The sequence below is a fragment of the Mobula birostris genome, chromosome 21 (assembly GCF_030028105.1).
Source record: "Mobula birostris isolate sMobBir1 chromosome 21, sMobBir1.hap1, whole genome shotgun sequence".
NCBI lineage: Eukaryota > Metazoa > Chordata > Chondrichthyes > Myliobatiformes > Myliobatidae > Mobula > Mobula birostris.
The window spans coordinates 62,559,165-62,579,378 of NC_092390.1; the positions used below are offsets into that span (position 1 = coordinate 62,559,165).

The 20,214-nt window shown below is 41.3% G+C and overlaps 1 protein-coding gene across 2 annotated transcripts in view; it reads right to left on the minus strand.

The window, feature by feature from the left end:
* Window positions 1-20,214, minus strand: part of hspa12a (heat shock protein 12A) — a 109,640-nt gene that overhangs the window by 25,615 nt on the left and 63,811 nt on the right. For both annotated transcript variants that reach the window (XM_072239614.1, XM_072239613.1), the window contains exons 4-7: window positions 16,527-16,713; window positions 10,332-10,436; window positions 8,518-8,634; window positions 958-1,129 (exon numbers count right to left, since the gene is read on the minus strand). In XM_072239614.1, the coding sequence (XP_072095715.1) occupies window positions 958-1,129; window positions 8,518-8,634; window positions 10,332-10,436; window positions 16,527-16,713 (581 nt within the window). The remainder of the gene's footprint in view (window positions 1-957; window positions 1,130-8,517; window positions 8,635-10,331; window positions 10,437-16,526; window positions 16,714-20,214) is intronic.

Consider the following 20,214-nt stretch of genomic DNA (forward strand, 5'->3'; position numbering starts at 1 on the left):
TTTAATTGCTACCCTAATGCCCACTATTATCCCTAATCTCTCCATCACCCAGCTACACAGTGGTTAATGTAAAATAGTCAATCAATTTACCAACCACCTATACAAGGGTTTGCTTACAAAAGCCAATCAGCTTACCAACTAAAACATCTACGGACACTGGGAAGACATTGGGGAAGACACACAGTCCCAAACAGCATGGAAACTGAGACTACTGGCAGCAGCACTAACTGCTGCTCCACCACATAGTGAATACAAAGCCCTCCCGCACCACTGACCACATCTACATGGAGGCTGTCACAGGAACATGGCATCCATCATCAAGGACCCCTGCCACCCAGACCATGCTCTCTTCCTGCTGCCGCCATCAGGAAGGAGGTACAGGAGCCTCAGGACCCACATCACCAGTTCCGTAACAATGGTTAACCCTTGACTATTAGGCTCTTGAACCAGAGGGGATAACTTCATCCAAGTTCACTTGCTCCATCGTTGAACTGTTCCCACAACTTATGAACTCACTGTGAAGGACTCTTCACCTCATGTTTTTGATATTTATTGCCTATTTATTAATTATTATTATTTTGTTTTTTAAGTGAATGCCCGCAAGAAACCAAATCTCAGGGTGGTATATGGTGACATATATGTACTTTGATAATAAATTTACTTTGAACTTTGAACTATGTCCTGCAGGTTCCGTCTTCCCAACGCCTGGAATATATGGTTCCATGCAGGAGAAACCGGAAGGTAGATTAATTTAGAGTGCTGTGGCATTATCAGTACATATCAAATGCCAGCTCATCTCCTGGGAGTGGTTCCTGATCATCCTGGTGTGCATATGAGTACAATACAGACCTCAGTGGTGAAGAATCTTCGATATTCTATCCATAATGACATTGCTTCATTAGAATTAAGAAATGTTTCAAAATCTGACACCTCAAAGTAATAAACAGATACAGATACCATGTGTTATTCCAGATGCAAGTGTTTCAGTGGGGTTATACCCATTGACAGCCTCCTTGGTACTGAGGTCAATCATCTGATGAAGGCGGAGTTTCCGGCAGTAGATGGAGGCAGCCTCGGGCTCGAGCGCAATAATGAGCTGCTCCGGGCAATCGGGTGATGCCAGACCTGCCTAGAGAAGTGAAGCAAATCGAAAACATTAGTCCGGTCTCAGGAGAACCTAGGATCCCCAAGAGGTCACTCAGTCTGTTGATCCTATTCTAGCCCAAATGACAAATATTGCAGATGTTAGAAATCTGAAATAAAACCAGAGAATATGGGAAATACATGGTGGGGTGGGCAGGTCTGTCATTAGGGAAACATAGTTGATTTCTTAGGGCAATGATTTTATTGCAATTTTTATTTTGCATAAATTTAACCCTTTTAATCCTCATTTGACAATACAGTGGATTATGGCTAATTGGGCCATCGATTAATTGGGACAGCCACTTATTTGGGACAAATCTTAAAGAACAAATACTAGTCGAGAAAATGACTGGGATTTCCTTCATTTATTTTAGGACACTATACTGGTTAATTAGGACACGGGACTGTAGCCAAATAGCTTCCAACTAGTGTAAAGGCCTGGTAAAGATTTTATTGCTAATGTCATGGAGTATTTCACGTAATGGTATTCTGTAGAAGCAGTGTGTTCTGCTGATAGAGTTTGGGTTACCGTTAAAGATAAGGGACGCTTAGGAATGTTGTGTCATCAAATCAGGATGGTGGAACTGGGAGAAGTTTCTGGAGAACATTGGGGGAGAGGTTTTGTGATGGACACTGAGGTGGGTTGAGATCCTTTTTCAGCGGGAGATGGAGGGAGAAGCAGCTCAAGCGAACCACTGTATGAATTCCTCCATCGTTAACAACTAGGAACTAATACACAGTTTTACAGTACTGTGATGTTCTAATTTGTTCTGTATCTCATTTAAATACATAATTTGTTATGTAGTTAAATGGTAGCTTGTCTTTTTATGCCTTTTCAATTATTTCCGTGAAACTACAACTAACTGGGGCATCTGCTTAATTGAAACAAAATGTACAGGTGCCAATGTGTCCCAATTATCCGGAATGCACTGTAATTAGCACACAACAAGGCAAACAACACCTAGGCTGGGTTACTGGCAATGCCAAGTTATGATTTGCCCTTATTTCTTCTTTCTAAGTATTGAGGTCATGCTTAAATATCATTGTTCATTTTGTATTCGTGATGACAGGGCGCCACAGTAGCATAGTTGGTAGTGCAACACTGTTACAGCTCGGAGCATCCCGGAGTTTGGAGTTCAATTCTGGCAGTCTGTCAGGAGCTTGCATGTTCTCCTCGTGACCCTGAGGGTTTCCTCCGGGTGCTTCAGTTTCCTCCCACAGTCCAAAGATGTACAGGCTAGTAGGTTAATTGGTTATTGTAAATTGTCCTGTAATTAAGCTACAGTTAAATTTGTAGGTTGCTGGCTGGTGCTGCTCATTGGGCTGGGAGGGTGCGTCCTGTGCTGCATCGCTAAATAAAAATAAAAATAATTAAAATGAATCCTCTATTCTCAATATTTACTGTGTATTGGTATTTGGTCACTAACTCACGGGAATGGTCCTTCCACCTCCGTGTGTGTAATTTCTTTCACTGTTGGTCAGTGTGTCGGTTCCATACAATCATTAGGCTTCTCATGGCCACTCTCCATGTCATGTCACTACTTGAGCTCCATACTTATGTAACACTTGCTTCGCCCAGTGGCTTAATATAGGGGGTGATAACCCCCTGCCTGGCCAAACTTAAGAAATCTTGTTTGGGTGGATGCTGCGCGATGTGTCCCCTGTTACAAATGAGTACCCCGAAATAACAAACAGTACACAATATGCGATTAAACGATTAAGCTTTATAACTCTTACTTTGACGATATGGTTAGTAGAGAAATGAAATATATACATTAAAAAAAGCCCAAATCTTAGTAAACAGTCTGTGCACAAAGTTGCAGCTCACTCATAGGCCAGTCGGTCCCCATCAACTTCCTCCGGTCGTCGCTGCCCTTCGGACCTTCGCTCCGAGTCCACCCTGTCCAACGGGCTACCAAATCTCTCCACTCGCATCTTTTTTCTTTCTTTCTCTCTCTCTCTCTCTCTCTCTCTCTCTCTCTCTCTCTCTCCCCCCCACCTCTCTCCCCCCCCCCGCCTGGTAAAAGCCCACGAAATCAACTGCTTCCACATTCAGCAGACAGAGCAACAAAATCCTGATTGGCTAACATGCATTCGCAGTCCTGTTATCTCCAGCCATAACCCAAACATTGCTGCTACAGAGAAGCCGTTACTTCAGCAGTGAACATTACAAAAAAAACCATTACATTAACAGCGCGTTACACTTAGAAGCAGCTATTAGCACTCAGTTCATGTTGTGATGCTCCCAACAACAATAATAAGTGCAGAGACTATTCTTGCACCAGAGGGGATCTTTGTCCCGTTGCTATGTCACCTTTTAAAAACTGCTGAGCTGATATCAGCCGAGGTCTGATGGAAACTGAGCACTGAATTGGACTACTGTATATTGTATTCGCAATCAATTCTTGACTCACACACTGCCTCTACCTGTCAGAATAATTGGCAGCCTTGCCTTTTGCCCTTTATAGAGAACTGTACTTTTCCTGCATCATATTGTCCACAAGGGCTTCTCGGAGTTTGTTCACAATTTAAAGTGCTACTGGCTGACTTTACCTGCCTGAAACTGATTATTCTCACTTCTTTCTATAGTGACACAGTATGCATCTGTGCCAATGTTCACGTTGATGTTTTGATGATTTGCATTCACACTGATCCATAAATTACTGCTTTCTTTCTAAATCACTGTGCTAATGACTCAGATGGTGGACCTTTCCAGTAACTCTGATTTTCTCCTCACAGATGCTCCTGATCTGATGAGTAGTCCAGTATTTACTGTTTAATTTTATAAGGAATATTCAGCTGCTTCCCAATGTAGTATGGACTTTTCATTCCAGTTCCTAATCTGGTGAGCCACTGCTTGATTTTCTGCAGTGAAAAATACATTCCCAAAACTAAACCTTGTATTCCAAATAAGATTCAACCAACTGTAATTGCATAAAATCTCTCATACTTCACATACAAAATTCCAATCTCCTATGTTAAAATTAAGCTCTTTTTTGGCACTCTTGTCACCTGCACGCCCACCTATAATGAGTGGCATGTTAATGTCCCCAAATGGTTTTGTTCAGCTGTCCCATTTCCTGTCACAATTATTCAATTTGCTTTCTTTCTTGTTAGGCCAACTCACCAGTTGTTATATTAAACAGCACCTGTGTCACTTTTTCAATCTGTTCTTTCACAAATTTTCACTTTCTTTCATAATTCATTAAAGGGAAAATGCTTCAGTCATCACAAGGGTGTAAATCTAGCAGAAAAAATGAACAGCTTTTAATTAATCCAATCAATTACCAATTCATAAAAATCATAGGCTGGACCTCTTACAGAACAAAGATTAACTCTTGGCCTCCCAGTTTACCTTGTCATGGCCCTTGTACCTTAGACCATAAGATATAGGAGCAGAATTAGGCCATTTGGCCCATCAAGTCTGGTCCGCTATTTCATCGTGGCTGATCCATTTTTCCTCTCTGCCCCAATCTCCTGCCTTCTCCCCATATCTCTTCATGCCCTGACCAATCAAGAATCTATCAATGACTGGCCTTAAATATATATATAAAGACTTGGCCTACACAGCTGCCTGTGGCAATGAATTTTACAGGTTCTCTCTTCTCTGGCTAAAGCAATTCCTCCTCATCTCCATTCTAAAAGGATGCCCCTCTATTCTGAGGCTGTAGGAAACATCCTCTCCATATCTACTCTATCGAGTCTTTCACCATTCAATAGGTTGCAATTAGGTCACCCCTCATTCTTCTGAATTCCAGTGAATACAGGCCCAGAGTCTTCAGACGCCCTTCATATGACAAGCTGTTTAATCCTGGAATCATTTTCGTGAACCTCCTTTAAACCCTCTCTAGTTTCAGTACATCCTTTCTAACATAAGAAGAGCAAAAACTGCTCACAATACTCCAAGTGAGGCCTTACCAGTGCTTTATAAATTCTCAGTATTACATCCTTGCTTTTATATTCCAGTCCTCTTGAAATGAATGCTAACATTGCATTTGCCTTCCTCACCACAGATGCAAATTGCAAATTAACCTTATCCTGCACAAGGACTCCCAGAAAACCAGAAGACATAGGAGCAGAATTAGGCCTTTTGGCCCATCCAGTCTGCTCCACCATTCAAGTCTGCTCTAACATTCAATCATGGCTGACCCTTTCTACCTCCTCCTCAGCCCCACTTCCTGGCCTTCTCCCAAAACCCCAGCCTCAGATTTTTGTGTTTTCTCTCTATTTAGAAAATAGTCAACCCTTTCATTTCTTCTACCAAAGTGCATGAACATACACTTCCTGACACAGTATTCCAGCTGCCACTTCTTTGCCCATTATCCTATTCTGTCTAAGCCCTTCTGTAGCCTCTCTATTTCCTCAAAACTACCTGCCCCTCCTCCTGTCTTCAGATTGTCTGCAAACTTTACAAGAAAGCCATCAATTCCATCATCCAAATCATTGGCACATAATGCAAAAAGAATCGGACACAACACAGACCCCTGTGGAACACCACTAGTCACCTTTCAGCGTATCTGCACTGAATTATCTCTGTAACAGTATTCGCTGCTTTTCCCTTGCACTGTCTCAATGTATTCATGTTCCAAAATTATCTGATTGCATGGAAACGAAAAGGCATTGTGTCTCAGAACATGTGACAATCATAAATCACAAACATAAAAAAGTCTGCAGATGCTGGAAATCTAAAGTAACACACAAAATGCTGGAGGAACTAAGCAGATTGGGCAGCATCTATGGAAATGAATAAACAAAGACTCAACATTTCGGGTTGAGACCCCTCATCAGGACTGGGAAGTAAGGGGGAAGATGCCAGAATAGAAAAGTAAGGGGAGGGGAAGGAGAACAAACCAGAAGATAATAGGTGAAGCCAAGTGCGTGGGAGACATAAAGGGCTGGAGAAGAGGAATCTGATAGGAAAGGAGAGGGGACCATTGGAGAAAGGGAGACCATTTCATCAGTAACTTTCAATTCCTTGGCCCTCTCAGTCTCATTTTTACCATGATCAGTCGTACACTTCAGTCCCCCATCAGGAATGCCGCAAGCTCTCTGCTTCGTTCGTAAGAAAAGAACCAACCAATCCCCCTCCAGCACCACCCTCCTACATCTGGTTGAGATGGTCCTCACCCTCAATCATTTTTCCTTCGGTTTCTCATATATGCACAAATCTCTGCAGTTGCTGGAAATCCAGAGCAACACACGTAAAGTATTGAAAGAACTCAGCAGGTCAGGCAGCATCTACGGAAATTAATAAATATTTCAAACTGAGGCCCTGTCTTCAGGACCTACTACCAATTACCAATCAGACCAGCCTTATAGAGCATACAAGCTTACAGCACACTATATGCCTTTCAGTCCACAATGGTGGACCAACCTTTTAACCTACATCACGATCAATCTAACCCTTCCCTCTTACATAGCTCTCCACTTTTCAGTCATCCATGTACCTATCGAAAAAATTCTTAAATGTCTATAATGTATCTGCCTCTAGCATCACCCCTGGCAGGGTGTTCCACACACCCACTATTCTCTGTGTAAAAAGACTCATCTCTGACATTCCCTCTATACTTTTCTTCAATCGTTTTAAAATTATGACCCATCACATTAGCCTTTTCTGCCCTGAGAAAAAGTCTCTGGCTATCCATTTATCCCTTTCGTTATCATGTACAGCTCTATCAAATCACCTTTTAATCTAGTATTCTGCAGAGCAAAGTTTGTCAGCCTATCCACAGGTTTAGCTTGATCTACAGAGCAAAATCTACTTAAAACCAGGTGAACTACCAACAGAAACATGACAAGTTTTCCTGAAAATCTCTTAATTTGCAGGGAAAAAAAATGTAGGCCATGACTACAGAGAATAAACTCGCACATGGGCCTAATCAGATTGGTAGAGTCAGTAGTTTGATCAGTCAAATGACTCCTTCCAGCTCAAAAACAGGCCTCTCTTTCTATAAGCCCATAATGAACACTTTGCCATTACACTTTAAAACTACAGTACCTACCTGCAATAGAACCGTATTCTTCCACACATTGCCTATTTGTGCCTGTTTAAATGCCTTTTCAATGGAGTACTTTACCTCACCTCATTCTGACGATTACTCTGTCAGTGTATTCCAGGTATCAACCACACTTTGCTTAAAAATTTGCCCCTCAGGTTCCCTTTAAAACATCTACCTCTCAGCTTAAATCTCTGCCCTCTTGTTTTTGATGTCCCCCACACGGCCCTAATATTGGAAAATGATTTTGGCTATTATATTTTTAAAGAAAAAGGTTGGCTTTATTGTCACACGAATATTGAAACCTACAGTGAAGTGTGTCACATCAAATTAGCGAGGATTGTGCTGGGCAGTCCATGCTTCAGGTGCCAACACGACATGCCCTGAACTTACCAACCCTAACCGTATGTCTTTGGAATGTGGGTGGAAACCGAAGTACATAGAGTACGTTTATGAGGGCTGCAGGTATAACTTCGCCTTTCGTAGATATCATTACATCAGGTCACCACTTAGCCTTCTTTGCACAAAGGAAATCAAAATCTGCCTGTCCAATTTCTCCCCATAGTTAAAGATTAACAATCCAGACAACATCCTGGTGACTCACCTTTGCACTTACACCAGCACATTCACATCCTACCAATAGTCTGACAACCAGTAATACTCCAAATGCAGCCCACCCATTGCTTTGGAAACCTACAATACTTACCTAAGCTGTAATACTTACCTGAGTGTTATTGGATTATTTGTGATCTTAACCTTTGGTCCCTTTAGACTGCCAAAGCCAGGGTTGCTAGTAGAGATAAGTTCCTACTGGCTGTTAAGTGTTCCCCAATGGAGTGCATCTCAAATAGTTCCTGACAATCAAGTCCAGCTCCTGGCTTTTAATGTGTGGCTTAGTTACTCATGGAACTTAGTGGAACCATTTCTATTGACAGGAGAAGGAGTAAAAGCGGGTTGCTGCCACCTTAAAACCAGTCACTTTAGGCAGATGGGGCTCATCAGCTGTGGTTGGCACTACATCTAGGAGAAGGAAAACTCTGATCTCAAACCTCTGCCGCTTTGCAGCTATACCCACTCATGGGGAAGGCTTTGGGAGGAAACCCTGAGGAAAGATGCAGAGCTGGAGTCCCTAAGGCAGTCCTACGTTGAGTTCAGCACTGACTGGCAACTCCTGTGATGCCACTGATACCAGACTGTATCGGTCTCTGCCATTCCTTTGCTGAGGGGAGAGGGAGAGGCTGCTGCATTGGCAACAACTTGCTCTTCATATTGTTCTGCCCTGACTTGCCAGCTAGGACACAACATTCGTTGCCGACCCAACCAATGAAGGGCCTTGGATCTTATCCCTTGAGGCTTGCTGCATACATATCTAACTTACTTTGTAGGCTGCATGTCTCATGAATTGTTTTGCAGGTTGCTTCCATATTGCTGGCACGGTAATGACCCATCTGACTTCCGAGTTGTCAAATTGTGAACCAGCTTGGTCACTCAGCTCCTGAAAATAGAATGACATCAGTGACAGCTTTCCTGTTCTCTGTTTGCTTGAAAATTGCACAACTTACCTGTTTTAAATATTACCAGATGTATCCATCTCTGCCGCTCCTTTGGATTCATCAGCTGTGTGGACTGCTAAGGCGATCATCAGGGTCTCTCTTCCATCCATCAGGGATATTTATCAGGAATGCTATATACCCGGGGATGTTAGCATTGTCAATAATCCCTCCCACCCGCCCAACAATCTCTTTGACTCCCTACCATCAGGCAGGACGTATCGTGGCATTATGACAAGACCTGTTAGGATGAGCAACAGCTTCTTCCCCAGGTCATTAGATTTCTGAGCTCCCTACCACCACACAGGTCTCAGCATGAATGAAGCACCAGTGGCGTTATACTGTTTACCTTTTAAATTGTGTATGAACTTCATGATTTGTTAACTTATTTGTGGTAATATTACTTTATGTGTTATGCATGTGAGTTATATGGACTGTGTTGTGCACCTTGGTCTGGAGGAACATTGTCTTGTTTGCCAGTGTACATGTGTACAGTTGAATGACAATGATCATGAACTTGGACTTGATGCTTACAATTTTTACATGACAAGTTTAATCTTACTGATGAATTAGTTTGCAAATACTGGATAGATGTATTTTAACATACTATCAGCTCCAGAAATTTGAAACACAGATTTTGCCTTCTGATCTTGAATCCATTTCATTTGGCAACTGGCTATGTGGGGATAATTACTGGGAAATAGAATTCTGAAGATGAAAGAGTGAAGAAATAGTTATTTGTAAGGGTTGGTGAGCCTACTGAAACCATGAAATCTGAACCCAGGCTTTACTAATAAGAGTAACATTATGGGAATCTATTCAGAACTAAAAATCACTGCACAAATTGGAAAGAAAGCACTTTTTCACGGAAGGTGTCAGATTTCTTAGATGTTCAGTGAAGTCATAAGAACTGCTAAATCTCTTTGTCTGATACATCAAGCTTTAAAACTGTTGTGATCTGTTGCTGACCAGCTGCATCACCGTCTGGGACGGAAATTGTAAGGCATCTGATTGCAAGTCCTTACAAAGGATTGTGAGGGCTGCTGAGGGGATCATTGGGGTCTCCCTTCCACCCATCAGAGATATTTATCAGGAGTGCTGTGTACATATGGGTCTTAGCATTGCTGGTGAACGCTCCCATCCACCCAACAATTACCTCTCCTTCCCCCCACCCCACCATCAGGCTGGAGGCACCATAGCATTCGGACAAGAACTGTTTGGATGGGAAATAGCTTCTTCCCCCCAGGATATAAGCCTACTGAAGTCCCTGCCACCACCCAGGTCTTATGACGTATGAAGAGCCAGTAGCGTTATACTGTTTCCTCTTTAACTTGTATTGCAATGCACCTTATTGTTTGTTAATTTATTTGATAATATGACTTTATGAGTTACGTTTGTGAGTATATATACTGTGTTATGCAACTTGGTCTGCAGGAATTTTGTTTCAATTAGCGGCATTCATGTGTACGGATGAATGACAAACTTGAGCTTGAAAGTGGTTTACCAGTATCCTCCCGTATAGCACTGAACAGCACAAACTTTAAAATATATGTGACAAGCGAACTTCCATTAAAAACATCTCATGAATGTCACAGTTAAAATGAAACCATTTTATATATGCCCTTTGTTACTTCCAACACACCTGTAAGGCATGGTCTTTGAAGAACATTAGTGCAAAAGCAAAAATTTCAATAGCTTTGACCTTTTTCCCATTGGTAGCTTCCAGTTCTGTATCAATTGTGAGATCCTAGATGACAGAAAAAGAAATAAATGCACCACTCACCGTTAGTTTGATACAGTAACAATTGTCCACACTTTCACAGAGTTATAACACTAGTCACACATAGGACAATCTATTTAAAAGCAGGCTGCTTAAAAGCAATTTCTTAAAAGTAACTTACTGTCCCTATGATCAAATCACTACTGAAATCTTTTTGAGTGCTACTTTCACTCTGCGACATTTCAGCACAGCTCTTAAGAATTAGATTTCTAAGACCTTATATAAAGTGTATCAACAGTTCTACAAGGGTTACACTCAACACTAACCTGTGCAAAGTATTCAAAAAGCTTTAAGGGCAATTTTCTATCTTCAACAATTAGAGAGAGATCTGAAAGAATGCATTGCATGTCTGTAATAGATCTTGCTCCATTTTTGCTCCATGGAATGAGCTGCAATGACATGGTCAGCCAGCAATTAAATGCCACCCTGGCATTAATGAATTCCGAGGAGGAAACGTGTACAGGTATCTGTTACACTTCTAATTGAGTTAGGTGAGTGTCTCAGCAGCTTATAAAAAGGATGCCACTCATATTTTGATAGATAAAGGTGGAACAGTAAGATTTTAGAATTGATTTTATCTGCTTTGAAATCCATTAGGGGCTTAATTTTCTTTCTTTTTGGCACTCTTCATCTTTCGCAGAGCTTTGCAATTGAGGGTAGTTTACTTCTACTTTGGTTTTATAGGTTTTGAGTTTACTGATGAGGCCAATCTGGGCACACCTAATGTGAATGACCTATGCCAACAAGGTAATAAAATTTTTTCCATGCTTGCAACAGTGTGTGTCAGACAGAGTGATCAGCAGCACTGGGGCTCCACAGGGGGCTGTCTTGTCTCCCTTTCTCTTCACCATTTACACCTCAGACTTCAACTACTGCACAGAGCCTTGTCATCTTCAGAAGTTTTCTGATGACTCTGCCATAGTTGGATGCTTCAGCAAGGGAGATGAGGCTGAGTACAGGGCTATGGTAGGAAACTTTGTCACATGGTGTGAGCAGAATTATCTGCAGCTTAATGTGAAAAGACTAAGGAGCTGGTGGTGGACCTGAGGAGAGCTAAGGTACTGGTGACCCCTGTTTCCATCCAGGGGGTCAGTGTGGACATGGTGGAGGATTACAAATACCTGGGGATACGAATTGACAATAAACTGGACTGGTCAAAGAACACTGAGGCTGTCTACAAGAAGGGTTAGAGCCGTCTCTATTTCCTGAGGAGACTGAGGTCCTTTAACATCTGCCAGACGATGCTGCAGATGTTCTACGAGTCTGTGGTGGCCAGTGCTATCATGCTTGCTGTTGTGTGCTGGGGCAGCAGGCTGAGGGTAGCAGACACCAACAGAATCAACAAACTCATTCGTAAGGCCAGTGATCTTGTGGGGATGGAACTGGACTCTCTGACGGTGGTGTCTGAAAAGAGAGTGCTGTCCAAGTTGCATGCCATCTTGGTCAATGTCTCCCATCCACTACATAATGTACTGGTTGGGCACAGGAGTACATTCAGAGACTCATTCCACCGAGATGCAACACTGAGCGTCATAGGAAGTCATTCCTGCCTGTGGCCATCAAATTTTACAACTCCTCCCTTGGAGGGTCAGACACCCTGAGCCAATAGGCTGGTCCTGGACTTATTTCCTGGCATAATTTACATATTACTATTTAATTTTTTTATGGTTTTATATTGCTATATTTATACTCTATTCTTGGTTGGTGCAACTGTAACGAAACCCAATTTCCCTCGGGATCAATAAAGTATGACAATGGCTATGACTATGAAAACTTTTTCCATGCTTTACCTGATACACGTGAGAATTGCGCTGGAAACATTTAGGTTGACACTGTACAGCTTCAAGATTATATTAGTGGAAACTAACTCCATAAATTTTCATCTTTCTGGAAAATTGTGCATTTTTCAGCTCATTCTGAGCATATTTGTTCAGTTCCATGCACTATAAGATTTGGGCTGAATGGCTGTCTTTTATCGTCTTTGAATCAAACTCAAAACTTTATTGATTGAAGGCCAACTGAAGACTTACAAACCCAAGGGAATTCACTAGACAAAAATCCCTTGGCTCCAGTCTAAATTTTAAACCCAAGGTTTGGTCCAAGTTTAGAAGCTGGTGCTTGCTAGGTTTAGAACTACATAATGCTTCCCATCCTCTTCCTCGAGTAGCAGCAGGATGCCTTTGCTTTTTGTACTGGAAATTAAGCAAAGGAGAAGACAGATGAGCTAATAACACAAATAAAAATTAATAGGTAAGGCTGCAGAGTAGCCAAGGTTTGGAATTAAATATTTCAAAAATGATAAGCAAAATGGATAAGGATGAAGCATAGACCCGATAATTAAGAATGGAATTGGGTAGTTGAGGGAAAGAATGCAATGAAAAATGTCCCTTAATGAATCAATATCCTCAGAATGGATATACTGGCATTGGAGAGGGTCCAGAGAATTCATGAGAATGGTTCCGGGCCTGTACCCACTGGAGTTTAGAAGAATGGGGGGGGGGGCATCTCATTGAAACATATCGAATATGTTAAGGCCTAGATAGAGTGGATGTAGAGAGGATGTTTCCTAAGAGTTGGGGACTCTAGACCAGAGGATAGACCCTCAGAATAGAGAAACATCCAGTTAGAACAGAATTGAGGAGGAATTTCTTTAGCCAGAGGATACTAAGTCTGTGGAATTCATTGTCATAAATGGCTGTGAAGGCCAAGTCATTGAGTATATTTTACGTGGAGGTTGATAGGTTTCTGATTAGTCAGGGTGCCAAAGGTTACAGGGAGAAGGCAAGGGAACAAGGTTGAGATGATAAATCAGCCATGATGGAATGGTGGAGCAAACTTGGGCTGAATGGCCTAATTTTGCTACTATATCTTATGGTCTTATTTGAATCATACCCCTATTGTCTCTTTGTTCCAAACTTACAGCTTTCGGCTATTTTTAATGGTTATGTTAAATTAATATCCCAGTTTCTGTACAATGTTTTTAGGCATGTCATCATTTGTTGAGTGCTACAAGATTTCTCAGTATGCCATAAGCTTCTTGCTTAATCTCCATTATCTGTATTGCTTTTTCCACATATCTCATCATTTTGGCTTCTCAGAATGTCATCTTGTCCTTCAACATCCACAATAGCTTTCTGCTTTTCAGAAATGAAAGGGTTACCATACGAGGAACATTTGATGGTTTTTGGGTCTGTAATTGCTGGAATTTAGAAGGATTGAAGAGGGGGAACTCATTGAAACCTTTCGAATGTTGGAAGGCCTAGTCAGAGTAGATATGGGAAGAATGTTTACCATGGTGGAGTGTCTAGGACAAGAGGGCACACACCCTCAGGATAGAGGGGAGTCCATTCAAAACAGAGATGCGGAGAAATTTCTTTAGCCAGAGGGTGGTGAATTTGTGGAATTCATTTCCACAGGCATCGGTGCAGGCCAGGTTGTTGGGTGTAATTAAGGCAGAGATTGATAAGTTCTTGATTGGACATGGCATCAAAGGTTACGGGGAGAAGGCCAGGAAATGGGGTTGAGGAAGAGAAAAAAGGATCAGCTATGATTGAATGGCGGTGCAGATTTGATGGGCCAAATGGCCAAATTCTACTCCTATGTCTTAACACCATAAGATATAGGAGCAGAAATAGGCCATTTGGCCCATCGAGTCTGCTCTGCCATTCAATCATGGGCTGATCCAATTCTTCCAGTCATCCCCACTCCCCTGCTTTCACCTAATACCTTTTGATGCCCTGGCTAATCAAGAACCTATCTATCTCTGCCCTAAATATCTTATGATCTAAATATCTGTTCATTTAATGTTGAAGCTGAACGATTCTTGAGTTATGGTTATACAGGATAAGGTCCCCACACAAAAAAGACAAGTCACATGATTTGTCTGTTGAATAGCATCAGAGCATGTTCATATACAGATACACGGAGCATAACAGTTTAATGAATATAAATACGAAGTAATCATACCTAACCATGCACAAGCCCCACGATTAGTGGGGAAAACATCGACTACAGTAGCAGCATTATTTGTTCACATTTTTATTGCTTGCATGATTTGTTCTTTCATTTTTCACAATTTGGCCGTATGACTGACTTTGTGGTGTGTGTGGGGGTTTTCATGAACTCTAGCGCGTTTTGTTTTGCGGCTGCTTGCTAGAAGATGATTCTCAGGGTTGTACACGGTTTGATAATAAATGTATTTTGAAATTTGAACTTTGAACAATTGAACAGAGTTTCAATGTTGAATAGCTCTGTGCCTCACTCCCTGACTATAAACCCATTATGGCCTTCTCTTCGGTCCAATTTTTCATTGGAAATTGGGGGTCAAACTGTTCATCTCTTAAATCTGTCCTCTCCCTTTATGTTCAAAGGTGGCAACAAACTGAAAATTGTCATGGTTTTCCCAAAATGAGGTAGGATGTCAAGTGGCTATCTCAAAGAAATTCATGATGAGTGCGTGGTTGCTATGGCATCTGGGTTACACAATGAACTACATGGAACGATTTGATCCATTTCAAAAAAAATATTTTTTTTAACAGAGTTGGAGCTAGTCCCTACCACCATCCCACCTCCTCCGTCATTCTTATCCACATTAGGACTTCATTGTGTTCAGGTTATATTTGATTTAAGCAAGCATTCAAAAATTATTTTTGATACTATGACAACTTTTGCAGAAAACTGTTCCAGAAGTTTAATATGGCCAGCACCATTATAATACAAAACAAAATGTAAACTCTAATACTTGAATAGAAATCTTTCAAAGGGACTCATTTTAGCTTGCAGTAATTTGGAAAATAAGCTGGATCAACCAAACCACTGGGGAATATCTTTGATCTGAAAGGTCATCTCCTCCCTAATTACAACCATGGAAAAGATGACAGGTTGTCTACCATTATATTAAGCTTCAGCACAGAACTGGAAGACTTACTGGTATGGTAAATAGGTTATTTTTAAATCAGTCAAGGACTTAGATTTTCTTTGAGTCCAATTTGCCCAGAAATAAGTCTCAAGTAAAGATGTCAATTTATCATCATCAAAGATATGTTTTGCCCTTTAATTTAAAGCTGTTCTGGTGTAAATGTAAGGCTCTATAGACTTGTATGGTCCATGCCAGATTACAGACAGTATGTGCAAAATGTCTCAACACAAAATGGCAAAATTTGGTTTAAACCTAGAGATTTTTTTTAAACTATCCAGATTTTAATTACCAACCTGCATGGAAACAAGAAGCTAATTTATTTTGACTGGAATTTTTTATCTTTGAGAGGCAAGCACTATACTGAGCCCTGGCCAGTTGGCTGAGATTAGCATTTTGCTTCCTGTTTTTGGAGTCTAGTGATATTATACCGTACATCAAATATTAGGTTTGGGTTTCAGCCCATTTGACAGCATCAGAGAGCAAAATTCAAATAGTTGTGAGACTACCCTACTGAAGCTGGGGGGTTTGGCCAATTTTCTTACTTTTATAAAGATATTCAGTTTACAAAAAATATATAGTTATCTTGTAGAGAGAAACGAGGGACTAGAGTGCCCATCCAACATCTTGAGTCTTTTCCAGGTTTCGGTAAGATTATTGCTGCAGAGATTTGACTCTATTTATAACCATACTTCCATATCACTCAATACCATGTACCAGGCAAATTGGCTATCTGGCTGAGACTAACTGTACTGAACTTCCAGTTTGGCCAGATAATGGAGAGATATCTTCACTTGTGGAACCATGGTACAAGAGACACAAGGGACTTCATGCCTTCAGTAGTGAAGAAGATCATTACCCCATGCCTTCAGTAGGAAAGGAGACCATTACCAACTATTAGCAGTTATCTATGATACTGCACATCTGTCCAAACAACAGGAGTCTAAAAGAATAATAATTTCAACCTTTAAAGGATAATGCATCAGTAATAAAGCAAAATTATACATTAAATTATAACCTATATGTGCCTATAATGCTGCAGTAGACAATGTTCTCACAGTACCTGTATCTCACCTTACTTGCGCACACAACAATAAACTCGGCTTGACTCAAACTGATTGAAGTGAAGTTAACAAACTTACACTGGTTGTATGGAGCTTCATTTTGAATTTCTCAAAGTAGAGCCATTGTTTTGAATCATTCGGATCCAGATCGTGGTAAAAGTCTCTGGCTGCATAACCAAAACTGTGGTACTTCCCATCGGGTGTCAGGAGGATAGTGGTAGGAGACTTCTGATTGGATACACCAGGGTCACCACCTCCCCAACGCCTAATAAGAAAGTAATTCAGTAAGGTTGTAGCTGATCTCTCTTCGACAAGCCATGTTTGGGGAATAACAACACAAAACGTAAATGAGTGGACTCAGGTCATAAGCTTTGATTATTGATCTGTTGGCTTGAATTATAATCCAGAAGTACTTAAAATTAAGTTCCAGTGTATGAGAGGACACCTATTCTTCAAGGAAGGCCATCCATAAACTTTAAAGGTCAAAGGGGCTGTACAGGATCAGGCTCCAGTCTGGCTCAGGGAACCCAATTCAGCTGGTCCAATTTAAGTTAAAAATTATCCCCTGTGCTTGTTTTCCCACGTCCCCCCTAGCCTTGATCTTAGGTGCCACAGTAGCAATGTAGTTAGCGAGATGCTATTATAGCTTGGAGTGGCAGAGTATAATTCTGACGTCATCTGAAAGAAGTCTGCCTGTGAAAGGCAAGAGTTTTCTCTGGTGCTTTGGTTTCCTTTAGTAGCCTGGAGTTCTACCCGGTAGTAGGTTAATTGGTCATCGTAGGTTGTCCCATGATTAGGCTAGGGTTGAATCAGGGGTTGCTTGGCAGCGCAGCTCAAAGGGCTGGAAGGGCCTATTCTGCACTCTATCTCAATAATAAATATATCTTCAACTTCAATCTAATACTATTCCCACAACCTTCCCTTCCTCCTTCTTAACTGGCCATCAACACTCTCATTCTTCTTCCCAAAGCCCTCATCTAATTCTTAAAGTTTTGATTCCTCCACCCTGACCCTCCTTGGCTCTGCCTGTCTCAATTCCCAGTAAAATTCCCTCCATATCCACATGAAGGGAAGGGCTTTTTGCTTGTTAGGAAACACAAGGGACTGTGGATGCTGGAATACAGAGTAACAATCTGTGGGAAGGACTGCACGGATGCTGTTTGACCCCTGGAGTTGCACTAGCAAATTATTTGCTGCTTTCTTTTTATTAGCTGTTTTCGGCAAATTCTGCAGCAGGCAAAACCTAACCTCTTGTATTCTATCAAGCTTGGACACAGTAAAATCTCAAGTAAACATTTTACTGCTCCAGCAGGAATCAGTGACCCAAGCTGCATTTTCCAACACTGAGCGATTTCGAGAACGAACTCTTCAAAGCTCTACAAACACACACACTGCAGAAGAAACAACAGCAACCATCTGGCATTTTTCAGAGTGAAAGAAAATGAATGAATATTTTTAGTTATGACTCATTTCCCCTGGGATCATTCCCAACATTTCCAGCTTGAACTCTCAATGACTTGTTGCTGTATTTTTTATTTTATTTGATGTTATTAATTTATTGAGCACGGAATAGGCTTTTCTGGCCCTTTGAGCCACCCCACCCAGCAACCCACTGATTTAACCCTTGCAGGACAACTAGCTAATCTACTATCTGGTGCATGTATGTCTTTGGACTGAGGGAGGAAACAGGAGCACTCAGAAAAATCCCACGCACTCCAGAGGGAGGACATACAGACTCCTTACAGATGACATTGGAAATTAACTCCAAACCTTGATACCGTAAACTGTAATAGCATTATACTAACTGCTACGCCAACATGGTGTCACCTCTATAGTCGATACAGTTGTAATTCGCTGCTTGTTAGTTCAAGATGAAATTAAGCTCTTATCTTTCAGCTGACTTCTGATAAATCAGTGACATTTTCAAGCTGAACAGGTTACAGAAACCGCAGAATCAGAGACAGCTGCAGTATAACCACTTTGCAGCTACAAATTCAGATCAGACTTGCTGTAGACAGTCCCTGCCAAGCAAAGATGTAGAGCGCTGTGTGAACTGGTTCTGCAGTTCTAGGTGTTACCGTCGAAGTGAAGTGGACCTCACCTTATGTGTGTTGAGGCCTCTACAGCCCAGCCTGCGGCTGCACTCCCAGAACACCCTGTTGGTCTTTGATAATTTGCTGCAATCACAGGCTCTTGAAGTATTCTTAATTGTTGCCAATTGTCAATAGATATTTCAATACTATTCAAATAGATTTAATTAATTGAAACAAATAAACAATATAAAAATATCAACCAAATAAAAAGCATTAATATATTTTAAAATTCTTAATAAACATGACAGTAAAATAACTCAAGTACTCACCTCTGTCCGCAACTCTACATTTGAATGATAAGTTCAAAGTTTCCATATACAATCGCAAACACGAGAAATTCTGCAGATGCTGGAAATTCAAGCAACACACATCAAAGTTGCTGGTGAACGCAGCAGGCCAGGCAGCATCTTTAGGAAGAGGTACAGTCGAGGTTTCAGGCCGAGACCCTTCGTCAGTCCTGTACCTCTTCCTAGAGATGCTGCCTGGCCTGCTGCGTTCACCAGCAACTTTGATGTGTGTTGCTCTCATATACTATCTTGAGATTCATTTTCTGCAGGCTTTTATAAGGAAATTTTTCCAAAAATTCAATAGAATTTATATTTTAAAAATCCATGGAGTCTGTACATTCTTCCCGTGACTGTGTCGCTTTTCTGTGGTGCTCTGGTTTCCTCCCACAGTCCAAAGAGTTACTGTTTGACAGGTTAATTAATCATCGTAAATTTTCCGCTGATTAGGCCAGGACTAAATCAGCGGTTATCGGGTGGCATGCACTGAAGAGCCGGAAGGGCATATTCCACACTGCATCTCAATAAATAAGATAAGCAAAGACTGACAAACAACGAACATGCAAAAGTAACCGAACTGTGCAAGTAAAAGACAACACTGAGAACATGACGTGTATAGCGTCCAGCTGCAGAGCACACAGTCAGGTACATTGACACCTGACCTCCAGCTTGTCGCAACAAGGCAAGAATATAGGAGGGGAAGACAAACTGGCCACTCAAGCTTGCCCTAACATTCAATATAAACAAGGCAGATCTAGCCTGCTCTCAGATCCTCCTTTGTTTCAGATTGCTACAGCCCTCAATCCCCTGATCTTGCACAATTTTAACTACCTGCACCTTAAATATTTCTAACGATCTAGATACAGAGTTGCAGAGATTCATGAGCTTCTAGATATCCAAATGTACCAGGCCAATGCATGTTGGACCTTGACTGGCTGATAGACAGTTCCCTTAAAAACTGCAGAGTATCATGTTCCAGACATTGTGTACAATATTGTCTTCATTGACCATTTTGTCTGCAAGAAATAAACACAAATAACAAGATCCATCTTTATCATGTAATTCATTGTTGATGGGTCACATTGGAGAACCATATCAATGAACTGGACTGGCTTTCAATTCTTCATTCCTACAACCAAGCGAAATATACGCTTAGTGGCTACTTTATTAGGTAACTGTACAGGAATAGAACCCGGTGTGATCTCTACTGCTGTAGCTCACCCAATTTAAGGTTTGACGTGTTGTACATTCGGAGATGTTCTTCAGCATATCACTTGTGATGTGTGGTTTTCTGATAACTTGAACCGCACTGGCCGTTCTCTTCTGATCTCTCTCATTAACAACGAGAATTTGCCCACAGTACTGCCACTCACTGGATTTTTTTTGGTT